This window comes from Cariama cristata, unplaced genomic scaffold (assembly GCF_000690535.1).
Source record: "Cariama cristata isolate BGI_N322 unplaced genomic scaffold, ASM69053v1 scaffold21486, whole genome shotgun sequence".
Taxonomy (NCBI): Eukaryota; Metazoa; Chordata; class Aves; order Cariamiformes; family Cariamidae; genus Cariama; species Cariama cristata.
Window position 1 is genome coordinate 23,509 of NW_009624157.1, and position 13,879 is coordinate 37,387.

The 13,879-nt window shown below is 39.9% G+C and overlaps 1 protein-coding gene across 1 annotated transcript in view; it reads left to right on the forward strand.

Annotated features, from left to right (window-relative positions):
• The window catches only part of LOC104163922 (collagen alpha-1(XIX) chain-like), a gene marked incomplete at both ends in the record, with an annotated part of 36,677 nt that extends 23,179 nt beyond the window's left edge, over positions 1–13,498 (forward strand). The window contains 2 exons of the mRNA XM_009703073.1: positions 8,245–8,298; positions 13,454–13,498. Of these exons, the coding sequence (XP_009701375.1) occupies positions 8,245–8,298; positions 13,454–13,498 (99 nt within the window). The remainder of the gene's footprint in view (positions 1–8,244; positions 8,299–13,453) is intronic.
• Positions 13,499–13,879: the final 381 nt, after the last annotated feature.

Here is a 13,879-nt window from a genome sequence, read left to right on the forward strand (position 1 = left end):
GTGGGGTGTGTTTCTGCAGATGGCTCAGCAGTGACACACGCGGCCCAGCTGGCTGACAGGTGTTTGATTTGTATTTAACAAGCACCTCACACGAGCCAGATCATTTCTTTGTTTTTTTTACAGATATTGAGAAGCTAGTCAGCTGATGCTTTTTCTTCAGAATTAACACCCCTTTCACTATGCTCCCTTTTTGTCATGAATGGCAGTTCTTCTGATTTTTCCCTTACAAATGAAGATAACATTGGTTTAGTTTGTAATAAGAAAAACACTAAATAGGAGAAATTATCCATAGTTAATTATAATAGTTGTGACCTGTTACCTTTACATGTGGAAGATACACAACATTTTATTTATAGCTATTGACAATAAGATCTCAAATGTTTATTTAGCTGTCCACTTCTTAGAATGAAATTCCCTTAAAGAGCATGCATGGAAGGAGAACGCCAGACTTCTGGGGTATAACTGTTGCACTCTGTCTTTGTGTGTCTTCCCATGACGTGAGAAGGTCTTGGGACTTTCTTGTACAGCGGAGCACAAGCCTGGAGTAAAAGAAATTCGCTGCCCAGAGGAGCATACAGTATTGATAGAGAAGCGCCCAAGGCTGTGAGGGAAGAGCAAAGGTGGGAAACTACTTAACAGACAAGAATAAATAGTGTACAGTGCTTTTCCTTATTGATTTTGTTGTAAGCTACCTAACAGCACGCTGCTTAATTGGAGAGAGATTGTCTCAATGGTGGCCTGTTTATTTAATTGCACTTTGGAGGGGGTTGTTTTGTTTTAATAACTGTGAGTGGAAGAAATTATGATCTTTGTGGCATTTGTTAGTCAGTGCTGTGATAGTAACTCTGCTGGCAAAACCAGCAGTGGAAATAGTAGCGTATCAGGATGCTCTTACAAATCGTCTTTGATTCATGTGAGCCCTCAGAGCCTTAGCCAGTAGGATGTGTAATGTCACAGTGACTAGGGCCAGTTTGTCTCCCTGCCCTGCCCCATTTCTTTATACTTTAGACTGAGCTTTTTTCTTTTCTGGTATCAAACCCATGAGGTGGAAGAAGTGAGACTTTGGGAACTGTTAACAAAAATGCGTGGCTCTTTGCAGTGACAGGGTTATAATGCCAACGTTATGAAATAGCCAGAAGAAATACCACCCGGCTGAACCTCGGAAGAATGAGAAAGGAATGCAGCCGGAGAAATGGCTGTCAGAGCAGTGTTGATTCTCTAAATAAACATTGGGTTTTAGTGAGAGGATGATTAAAAACTCATGCAGAGAGCCTGTGTCCCTTGGACAGTGGACTAGCTTCTTTCTGTCAGGCATCCCAGATGTGGGATATGGAGTAGGCTGATAAGCCTCAAAGAGGTTCAGAAAAGGACCTGAAAGGAAAAGTTACAACCCTGCTAGGCTGAGATGTCACTGTTCCCCACAAAGCTGCTCCAAATGGACAGTAATGGGGTACCTATGGAGACCTACCTTTGGGGAGCGGTTCCTAGGGCTCCTGTCCTGACAGTAGATCTGCAGATCCCCAGTTCACCGGTGGGGAGCTCTCTGCTGGAGTCCTAGGTACATGGTTGGTACATCCTCTTCATCCAAATACTAGCCTGTCTTCAAAATACGTCAAATGTCAAAAGGCATTCTTTTTGACTTGAGGAGATATATTTATTGCTAACGTCTTAAACTTCCAAGTGTAAATGTAGACATGGAAACTGTATCTTGAACTGCTTTGTTTATCAGTAGTTGATAGGAGGTTTGCAGCTGCCCAAGCACAGCAACAACATAGTATTTCAGAAAAAGTATTCATCTGAGTTAGTTCCTAGGTTAGAAATTCCAGTCTGTATGTGATCTATTTGTTTTTTACACCTTAAATCCTTAGTTTTGTTATTGCTTTTGTGCATTTCGTATCTGTGTGGTTAGACATTAGACTTAGTAGGGTTTAATGGTCTGTGGGGCAGATCTTTATTAGTCTAAACTGACTTTTATGCCAGCTGAGAATCTGCCTCCTGAACCTTCAGGTTATAGAAATGGATGATGATGGTGATGATGATGATAATTCCTGCAGTAAAGCGTAGCCTGACATCCTAAAGGTAGACCAATGCTGTTTACCTTCCTAATATAAACTTGGGGCTCCAGTTATTATGGTGAATATAATAGTCATAATACATTTCATTATTTTGAAAAGACCTCAGCAATTCATTAATATTGGATAATGCTTTTTAACTTATGTTTAACATTATTGCATTTCAAATATTGTTTTAGCAAAGCCAATTAGATGAATTTCCAGTTCTGTTGAAACTTTAAGAGGATTTAGATTTGCTTTAATGCTATGTTACGGCTAGGTTAACAATAAATCAATGGATGGTGTGTAAGTCAGACAATTTTTCTTTTGACAGATTTACTGTAAGGGAAAAATCATAGTTGCAAAAAATCTATCAGTTGTCCATGAGTATAAGATCACTTCAAATTTTTTTCTACTGTGTTGCTTCAGATGATAGAAATATCCAACTGGCTAGACTTAATTTCCTAAACTGTTCATCCCTAAGACATTATGAATCTTTGAGAACTTTTGCAGCCAGAAGCCTATTTGCCTCTTCTCAGTGCCCTACAGGAAATGTTCTCATGGTTTTTGTCTGCATTTTCTTTATGCTCCGTGTATGATGTTGTAGGTCGGCTGAACTGGATTGTTCTGAAACCCATGTTCAGTTCATGTCTGTACTGCATTTCTAAATAACAGTCTAAAAAAAAATTAATATTATCCACTTGTATGTAGTAAAGTATAGTGTGCTTCTTACCCTTCATACCTAAGGAACGTAACTGGGTGGTGGGACATTAAAAAAGCTGTTAGTTGAGTCATTTGACTGAGTCTGAAAAGTAGAGGAGAAAATTCTAAAGGCCCTTCAGGCTCTAGGAGACAGTGAGACAAAATGAGGAGAAGCTGTCCTGTTCCACTGGTCTTCCGCATTGCCTAGAGCTTTCCCCTTGCTTGTAAAACTCCGTCATTACAGCCCCTGAGGGCTCCACAGAGGCTAATCGGTTTCCTCTCACAACTGAGGAACTAAACCCAAACTACCCAAGGTCCTTGTTATGTGCTGATAACACTTTCTGCCCTCATTTTTTGCCTCTGTTTACTGTTTGTTCCTTGCAGTCCAGTTCTATTCTGTATGAAATCAGTGGCATGTAAGAGTGGGGACTGGAAATGTGCCTTTGGCTTGGGGAAGAGTGGCTGGAAAGCTGCCTGGTGGAAAAGGACCTGGGGGTGTTGGTCGACAGCGGACTGACTGAACATGAGCCAGCAGTGTGCCCAGGTGGCCAAGAAGGCCAACAGCATCCTGGCTTGTATTAGCAATGGTGTGGCCAGCAGGACCAGGGCAGTGATCATCCCCCTGTACTCAGCACTGGTGAGGCCGCACCTCAAGTGCTGTGTTCAGTTCTGGGCCCCTCACCACAAGAAAGACCTTGAGGGGCTGGAGCGAGTCCAGAGAAGGGCAACGAAGGTGGTGAAGGGTCTGGAGCACAAGTCTGATGGGGAGCGGCTGAGGGAGCTGGGGGGGTTTGGTCTGGAGAAGAGGAGGCTGAGGGGAGACCTGATCGCTCTCTACAACGACCTGAAAGGAGGGTGTAGCCAGGTGGGGGTTGGTCTCTTCTCCCAGGTAACAAGAGGACTAGGTAACTAGGACAAGAGGAAATGGCCTCAAGTTATGCCAGGGGAGGTTTAGATTGGATATTAGGAAGAATTTCTTCATCGAAAAGGTTGTTAGGCATTAGAACCGGCTGCCCAGGGAAGTGGTGGAGTCACCATCCCTGGAGGTATTTAAAAGACGTGTAGGTGTGGTGCTTAGGGGCATGGTTCAGTGGTAGACTTGGCAGTGATAGGTTAACGGTTGGACTTGATGATCTTGGAGGTCTTTTCCAACCTAAAAGATTCAATAATCCTATGATTCTTGATGAAGAAAGTCAAGAAGGCGATAGTTGTCACTTCTTCAAGTAGTGGTGAATATCACTTGTATTTGCCAAACGCAGAAAGAACACCTACTGACAGCAGAGGCTCTGCTTCTGCCGACACTTTTTTTGATGGTATAAACACCACTCCTTGACATCTATCATAAAGGCTTCATTCAGTTCATTATCCGTTTTTGAAAGAAAAAAAAAAAAAGAGGCAGTATGCTGGCCTGTAGTTATGTGTGAAAATAAATACAGTGATCCTTTCCTCTCAGGTTTCAGAACAACTTCTCCAGCTTCCCATGCTGTGTGAAAATAATTTGAGGGAGCAAAACATAGAAACAAACTTTTGACTTAGTTTATTTGTGAAATATGTGTGCTTTATGTATTTGAATATATAAATTGTTCAAGTTGCAAGCTTTTTAAGACGTGTTAATAGCAAAAAAGGAAACAATGCCAACTAAAGAGAGTGCAGTTTGGAGTAAGGATCCCTGTGGCCTTGTTCTCTGAAGCTCTGAGCTGCCTCTCTCTGCTGATTCATTAGTTTGCATGCAAAGCACTGAAACCTAAATTTTCAAGTGTAATTTAATTTGGAGTGTATTAACATCTAGTTGCCTGAACGAATAGGCAAGTCAGTCTTGTCCCAAAGATGGGTATCAGGGAGGGTTGGGACTGAGGAAAAATTGGTGTCTCCTGAACTCAGATTATGTTATGAGATGCAAATGAGGACAGTAGGGCACAAGGATGCAAGAGTCCTCTGAGCAGCCCTCACCCCCTTGGCTAAACCATGGTGTACTTACTCTGCTGGGGCTGCTGTGGAAGGAGGACAGAGCAAAGGCAGCAAACTATTTCCCTGTCACAAGCCCTTCTCCATCACATGGGTCAAGTCTGCATCAAGGATAGCACTGAGCAAGTGCTTGGCGAGTGCTGAGTGCTGGTAGTTCAGCAGTAACCAGGTGGGAACAAAAGCATCAGTAGATGCAGTGAAACCCAAATGTCATAATGTTTAGCGGAAACTTCCTGACATGACTAATCCAAGAGATTCACGGGGCAAGTCTTAGTAAATATCAGTTGAATATATTTTTCTGTAATTAATATTCTGTCAGGTGATCCTAACCATTAACAGGTGCTTCTTTAAAGAAACAAGGAAATATTCCACTAGACTAAGGAAGGTGTCATGTAATGGAGTATAATTGGTGTGGGATTTGTATTCATTAAAGGCGAAGCTCTGCCTCCACTGGTGGCTCTGGACTGGCTTGGTACGTGCTCCACGGGGGAGGATGCTGCTTGAGCCCTCTGACAGTATGTTGTTGAACATTCCGCTCCATTTCTGCAATGCTAAAAATAGTTGTCCTCATTTTAAAACACCAGGCTATTAGATTATTCCAAGGGTCTGGCATACTCAGGGTAATGGAAGGCACGTATCCATAAATTATCAAAACAGTAAGTAGTGTTTGACCATGCTGATTTTACTTCTATTAAGATGAGTTTCCTTGGTAGTGACCCTGGAGTACCAAGCCTATTCTGTAAATCAAGGTCCTGGCAGTGCCCCAACAAATTTAAAAATAAGAGGAAAAATGTTTGGTTTCCATATTGAGGTTGGAGAAGCATCTAACTGCTTCTTGGTGGTTTTGTTTTTTTAAAAATTCTGCAGAATCATATCTGTAAAATACTTAAAGTATTTTACAGTAATTGTTTCTCTTTCCCAGCCTTGAAGAGAATCTCATGAAGTTCCAACATGTTTGTCATTGTAAATCATGTTAATGCCTAAAATGTTCCAAATAGCAAAATGCATTCCAAGTGATTGATACAAATTTCTGTCTCTTTTTTTTTTTTTATGATTAGATAATGTCATGCCTATTTCATTTTTGGCACCATATTGTTTTGTAGTACAAGTAACCAATGCACTTAGTTCACATACTTGTATGTTAAGATGGCCTTTCCTTTTATTTTTTAATCTTTTTTAATGTGAAAGTCTCTTATTTAGGAACAAATAGCTAAGTGTGGATGTCAAGGTATAAAAATTAATGTAAATACATTCTAAGAAAGTTGCTAAGTACACAAATACAAAGCATCTTACTCCATCTTGAAAACGTTTAGATATAAACTGAATCTAATTTTATAGGGTGTTGCAGTGCAATTACAACCTGCAAAGTCAATAAATGATAAATACATTAAGAACCATGATTATAAATACACGGCATGTTTCCAAAACAAAGTAAAGCAAGCACTACATTAATAATTTTATATTTAATAAGAATCTCTATTGATATAGGAGGTTATTTTTGCATTGTTCTGTTGAGGGGATAATCATTTGTAGAACATGGATTGAACAGTGCAAGGCAAAACATCTATGGCTTGTCTTACAAAAAAATAGTGAATGTGGTTTTCATTCTAGTTTCTGGTGATCCAGTATAGCAGGGAAGATGAAATATTATCTGGTAACTATTAGACTATGAAGAACTTCTCTGAATTCACGCTGTAAATTTGGAGAAAACAAAGGACTAAGGATTACTTGTAATGATTAATTAGAATTTTTCCCCAGCACGCTAGCATCTATTTTTACAGAGGGGAGCTGGAAGGAAGGTGTTGGAAACTGTGCCATGAGTGGAGTTAGAAAAATGCCATTTTAACACGCTATTTTAAGCTGTATTTTAATTGCTGTATCTTATGAGTGCTTTGTATTTATTTGCTTAATTACTTGTATCATTTTGATGAGTAATTGTTCTTTTATTGGCTCTTTCTGTTGAGAGATTGGAGTTTTTCCTTTGTCTCTGTTCTTTTTTTGTGTCTGTGAGGCATTTGTCTTCTGCTTGGCTTGGAATCAGATGAGTGAACTTTCAAAACTTTCTTTTGTTGCTGAATTCTGCTTGGCTAGAAAACTGAATTGGATAGTGTGTGAGTTACTAGGGCAAACTTCTGTCAAGGAATTAAGACCCATGAATGGAATGGAGAAAGCATTTGATTTTAAATTCCTTTAAGTCTTCTAAGCTCCCACTTGAAGTCATATGAGCACGGATGAATTCTTCTTACAGAACTTAGCTCAGTAATTTTTGATTTTCTGAGACCAAAAGTAATGTACTGCATGGTGGCATATTTCATGAATCTGTAAATGGAGGGAGGTTCTTAGCTTTGAGTGGCAGAGCCTGGCTCTCACTGGGTCTGTAATTGTTTAACACACTTTGCTAAGAAGGATCGGAAAAGGAAACAGCTGCCATATTTTATATTTTAATGGTAATTGAAATATTACCAGATTTTTAACTAACCTTTTCCTTGGAAAGCCCTATATTAAATGCAGTGTTGAATTATCTGTAGCTTTCAACTTGGAGCTATTAATTTTTATTTTTTTTTCTCTTTTGCTCAACTAGTCCTTTTTCAGATATTGAAGATGAAGTTTACCATGTTACTCAGCTTGGATAGTTACCTTTGAGAAACCTTTTTAGCAAGGTGCTTGTTTGTACTTATGCTCAGTTGTTGAGCATAACTTTTAAGCATCCAGTTTCTTGAATGGAATTTACAAACCCAAATCGGATTCTTAATTTTCCTGAGCAGTGCAAGGAGAAAGTTATTTGGGGGGCAGGAGGTGACTAACAGTCAACCGTACAGCTGGCTGACTTTGCTCTTGTAAAACATGGGGTAGAGGAGGCAGTAATTTAACAACGTATACGGAACATTCACTTATGAAAGGGGAAACAGATTTTTGTCTGCCTGATTGCACAGGATCAAGATTTGCATTTCTTCTTGCTGAGTAGGTTGGGCACTCTCAGAGACGGGGGAAAGATCTGAAACTCCCCTTTGAGCAGAGCCTCGAAACCAGCGCCTGGCTTCGTTTGTCCAGCTCCCTGTGGGAGCTGACAGGTTAAGTGGGGATCTTGTGGGCTCAGGCACCCCAGGTTTTAGGGAGAGAGTGGAAACTGTGGCACCCTTGTTGGGATTTTAAGTACTTCAGTAGTATGCAAGTGTCTTCTGAAGTATTTTTTTCTGAATCAAGGCCTGAAATAAAACTTAAGAAAGTTGTTCATGTGATCCAAACTCTCTAATCTTTTTTTTTTATGTCTAGTTGCATGAAACAATCTATAGCTGTATCTGCTGTGTAATTAGATAACCTGAAATTGTTAATTGCCTAATATTTTGAAAGTGAAATGTATTTTAACCAAATACAAATCAACAAACATAAACAACCCTAGGAATCAATTTGGCTGTTCTGTAGAAAAGGAATGAGAAGCAATATGTGTCCAGATGTCTTTTTCTCTTAATTTATCTCAGTCATGAGTCAGGTCTGTAATATGATGGCTATGTGCATTTTGTTTCAGGGGGAAGCTGGCTTAGTAGGTGCTCCTGGCATACCTGGTCTTACTGGTTCCAAGGTAAAAACAAAACAAAACAAAACAGAACAACAACAAAAAAAATGCAACCCACAAAAAAATTCTGTCTCATTTTATACATTTTCACTATCAATGCCCTTTTAGCCAGCTGTCCCATGTCTGCATAAATTGTATTTGAATTGCATATCCAGTTTTTGAGTTGTGTAATGTGGCAGAGGAACTTTACTACCAGCTCTTTCAAAAGAGAAAGAATGTGTGGTGCAGTGGCACCAACCTGCCTATCAGTATTATTTTGCATTAAGAGCAGTTGCCTAAGTCTCAGAACTGTGCAGGTCTTTCCAGCCACAAGATAACAGCTTCAAAAATTTGAAATCTGAATGTCTTGTGATCTCAGCAAAATGAGATGAGGGACAGTACTGCTTCTTCCACTCTTCCATTTCAATATTTGCTCCTTTGCAGAGGTGGAATGCTGTAGGAAGGCCAGAACTTGCAGAAAGAGACATCTGTATTATAGACCTTGCTGGCAATATTTGTTAAAGTTGCCTGACTCTTTTCATGGTCAGATTTTGTTTTCTGTTGATTGCAGCTGTGTTTAACCATAAGTATTCGGAATGAAATCTTAATGTCACATCCATCTGTCCAACTAATTCCTTTTAGAAAATTGTAGGGGAAATAGTTCTGCTGCTTCCACAAATTAAGGGACTACACACACAAAAAAAAGTTACAGTGTTCATACTAAAATTTCAAGAAAGTGTTCTGCAGCGTGACCTTGATGCCAAGGGCTGAATTGTGTATCTTTAGGGCAGATAATTCCTGTAATATAGCATGAAGGGAAGGAAGGAACGTATTTTCTGCAGATGAGATAGCCGGCATTGAGTTCCACAACATGCTTACCACGATCTATCAATTTATATGTTCAAAGCCAGGATGTCATTGACTTGTACTGCAGGCATATTTAAAACACTGAAAATCAGATCAGCAGTCCTGCAGTGTGAGTATCCAGACAGGTAATCAGTGATTGTCCATGAAAAAGCTTTTGTGAAATGTTTTACCTAACTTAATATGAGAATTCTGCCACAGAAAGGAGAATTAAGTCCGTCATGAATGTGTTGTTTTGCAACTTCCACATTTTTATTTCTGCAACATTTGGATTCTTTGAAGTAACTTACCAGTGGCTAATACTCTTTTATTTGTAGTGCTGTCAAGTGGAAAATACCTAAACTTCTTTCTCTGTGCTTTCTGTTGATTATATTTGTTATTTTCTTTAATTGGACATAATTTTTTAAAATACAAATATGTGCAAAAAAATCTGGACACTTAGACTGTATTTCTGAAAAAGAAGGAATTAGTTAATCAGCCCATACATTGGTACGGGCAGAGCACTGACTGGTCGAGCAGCAGCATTGCTGAAAAGGACCTGGAGCTAGACATGAGGCTGAACTACAAGCTAATGGTGTTCTCGTATTGGGAATAAAGTGAGCCACATAGTGGACTACATTACTAAAGTGCAGCTGGCAGATCAGGGGAAGGTGTTTTTCCCCCTTTGCTTGGTGGTGCTGCATTAGGTATGCTGTGTCATGTTTGGGTGGTCTTCCACCCTCACTTCTTGAAGAGATGTGGAGAAACCAGAGAGTGTCCAGCAGGGAGCTGGTGTATGTTCAGGGGCCTGGAAAACAAGACCTTTGTGGAGAGTTTCAAGGAGCTAAGTCTGAGTCTGGCAAAGAGGAGGCCAAGGAGCGATTGAGGCTGTCCTGCAAGCCTAAGGAGCCCAGCTGGCTGATCTTCAAGGACAGGTTCCTAAAATCCCAAGAACAGTCCATGCTGATGCGCAGGGAGTTGTGTGAGTATGGCAGAAGGCCAGCATGGATGAACAAGGGGATCCTGACTCAGCTCAGACACAAAAAGAAAGTAAACAGTGGAAGCAGGAGTGAGCTACCCAGTAGGAATATAAAAACATTGCCAGAGCATGTGGCGATGGAATTAGGGAACCAAAAACTCATTTGAAATTGAAACTAATGAGGGATTTGAAGGGCAGCATGAAGGGCTTCTGTTAAGTGCATCTGTAGCAAAAACAAGGCTGAAGAAAATGTTGACCCACTGCTTAATGGGGTGGAGGACATGGAAAAGGCCAAGAGTACTTGATGCATTTTTGCCTTGATTTTCACTAAATAAAGTTTGCCCTTGGGCTTCTCAGGTTACTTAAGCCTCCTAGCAGAGTGTGTGAGAATGAACTGTTGCCCACCGAAGGGGAAGAGAGTGTTAAGGAGCACTTAAACTACTTGGATGTTTGCAAGATACCAAGCAGTACGCATCCAGGGGTGCTGAGGGAGCTGGCTGATGTCACTGTGAGACTGCTCTTTGTCATTATCAAGAGATCATGATGAGTAGGGAAGGTCTCTGATGACTGGAAACAGGCAGACAGGGAACTGCAGGCCAGTCAACCTCACCTCTGTCTCTAGAAAGATTATATAGCAAATCCTGGAAGGCATTTCTAAACCCATGATTAGAAGATGACTGGAACAACCCATATGGATTCACTGAGGATGAATCATGCCTGGGCAACCTGATTGCCTACTCTAAGATGACTGCCTGTGTAGATTAGGGGAGAGCAATGGATGCTGTATACCTTGCCTTCAGCCAGGCTTTTGGCACAGTCTCCAGTCCTATCATTGTAGTCATATCTGTGAGATATGGACTGGATAAATGGACAAAAAGGTGGGTGGAAGATTGGTTAGATCGTTGGGCTCAAAGGTGGAATAACTGCTGTGCAGTCCAACTGCTACCTAGTAACTAGTGTCATCCCCCATAGGGTGATACTGAGGCCAGTATTATTTAGTGTCTTATTAATAAACCTGGATGATGGGATTCTCAGCAAGTTCATGGATGTTATCAAATGTGCAGACTGTGCACTGGAAGGCAGGGCAAGAATGACATTCAGTGAGACCTCAACATGCTGGAGAAAGGAGCTAATGCAGAACTCATGGAGTTAAGCAAAGGCAAATGTGAGGTCCTGCCTCTGAGAAGGAGTAACCTTATACAACAGTATAGGCTAGGTGCCGAATTGCTAGAAAGGAGCTCTACAGAGGAGGAGTTGGGCATCTTGCTGGGTGCCTTTCTGGTTAAGGCCAGCTGCATCTTGGGCTGCCTTAGCAAGGGCATGGCCAGCAGATCAAGAGGAGTGATTGGCACTTGTGAGACCACATCTGGAGTTCTGTGTCTGGTTTGGAGCTCCCCAGAAGAGGATAAAGAGCAACTCATTGAGGCAAGCCCAGTGGAGGCCCACCAGGACAGCCAGGGGCTTGGATCCCATAATGTACAAGGGAAGGCTGAGGGAGCTGGGTTTGTTGAGTCTTCAGATGAGATGATTTGGAAAGGGGGAAGGTGGTATGCAGACTCATTGCTGTCTGTAAGTACTGGGGGGGAGCGGAGAAGCCAGAGCCAGACTCTTGTCAGGGACGTACAGTGAAAGGACAAGAGCAAATGAACACAAGGTACAACCAGAGAAGTTTTGACTCTGTCTAATTTTTTATATAATGAATTGGGATTTGAGTAAAGACAGGATATGCAGTCTCACAAATGGGAAAGCTAAATGAAGAAAACACTTTAGTTCTAGGATTTTGTCAAAAGCCAATAAGCATTAGCGGTATTGTATGTCCAACAGCTGGAGGACAATGGGAATCATAGAACAACCCAGGTTGGAAGGGACCTCAAAAGATCATCTGGTCCAACCTTTCGTGAGAAAGGGAAACTACATGAGCAAGACAGAAATTATTTCAGTAATTAACCATTCATTTTTAGGTGAGGACATATGGAAGGTTATTTTGCTAGATCTAATTTTGTATGCTTCTAAAATTGACCCCGAACTTGTTGATTGCGTGAGCTACCCCAGCCAAAAGAAGCAAACAAAAAGCAGCCACTGTAGGTGGTTGATGAAAAGTCCAGAAGTATTTGGTAATCTATGCATCTGCACACCTCCAAAGCTTTGAATTTAATTCCCAGGTGTGTAGTGCATGATGCTATATCAGTTGAAAGATTTGACAAAATGCTGATAGAAATTTTGCAAGTTGTAGCCTGCTGTTCTAGTTAACCTCACTTAAACCTTAGACTTCTATATAAGGAAATGACACTCTCTGAAGGGTAAAAGAATGCTTAGACATTGCTCATTCTAATTTTTGAAAGTAATTTAGGAAAAACCATATGCTTTACTTTGGAAATTGTCCAGTCTTTTCATCTTCAGACCTGTAAAAATCATGTGGATCGTACTGAGACAGTGAGACTGAATTCTAGAAGACTGACAAAGACACCCAAACCATCTCCTGCTAGATGATTTGAGGGAGAAAGACAATGTCTAGGGTATTTTAATTAGGTAGTTTTTATGCTACAAGTATATGATTTTTGGCTGTATGTCTGCCGTATTTCTCACAAAACATACCAATATACGTTAATAAAGATCTAAAACAGGTGTTATTCTTGTTATAATATAGCCAGGCTGCAGACTATTTGATGAAGACATTAACATAGTAAGGTTGTACATTAAGATCTTCTGAGCTAAACGTTACCAAATTGGAGCTGGAAGAGCATTATAACAGGTCTCTTTATTGAAAGATCATCAAATAAAGACTTCAGTCTGCTGAAATAAGCTGAGCTTGAATTAATATTTCAAAATTCAGCCCTTCTGGTGGTTTTTTTTTTGTTTTAGTTGTGGTTTTGTTTTGTGGGTTTTTTTTAATACTTTCAAAGTGAAAGGAATAAATTTTCTTTCAGTAAATTGTATCTGTGTATTTTTCTCAGTTGTTACGGGTTTTGGAATCCTTCACAACTGACTAGTCATATTTAAAAATTAAAATGAAGGTATTAATGGGAATAAATGTATTAAAACTGGTTCTGCAGAAGAATAGCGGGACTGTAATGAGTGGGTTTAGCATCAATGAATAGTTCAGAATTTTTAAAGCCAAGAAGACCCCTTAGGCTGAATGGAAAAATGATTGACTAGTTAATCGACAAAACCGTGGAAAGCCGTGTCATTTCTTTGTAGAGGTTTCACACCTTTTTGAATGAGACACAGTCAGTGTCCAAATGATTTCTTCTGTTTTAATCCCATAATAAAAAAATCAGTGCAATAAAACTGTTTGAAAGAATGCAATTATTTGAAGAATATTTATGTTTGAGATTTTTATTTTATTGTTTCCTGTTCCAGGGTGAACGTGGTTTTGCGGGTAGTAAAGGTGAAGAAGGTGAAAAGGTAAATTATTCTGTCCATGTTATTTATTTTTTTAGGTTTAGCAATTTGACACCAGACCAACCAGATAAGGCTTTGTTCTGAAGAGCTTCCTTAACTCTTTCATGAATAAATTTTTTTTTTTTTTTTTTTTTACTATGTTAATGATTCCTGAAATGCTTAAGAATAAGGAGGGGTTTTGCATGTTAATCGGTGTCAGCAGTACTTCTTTTAGAAGCACTTTTTTTTTTTTTAAGAAAAGATTTAATAATGAAGTCTAACAGACTCATAACCACTGGACTCCAATAGTGTTTACTGCTATTTTATTTCCATGATAACTAGTAAATGTTTATTTATACAGTATGAAATGTATGATGAGATGATGTGTAGGTATTTATAGCACTT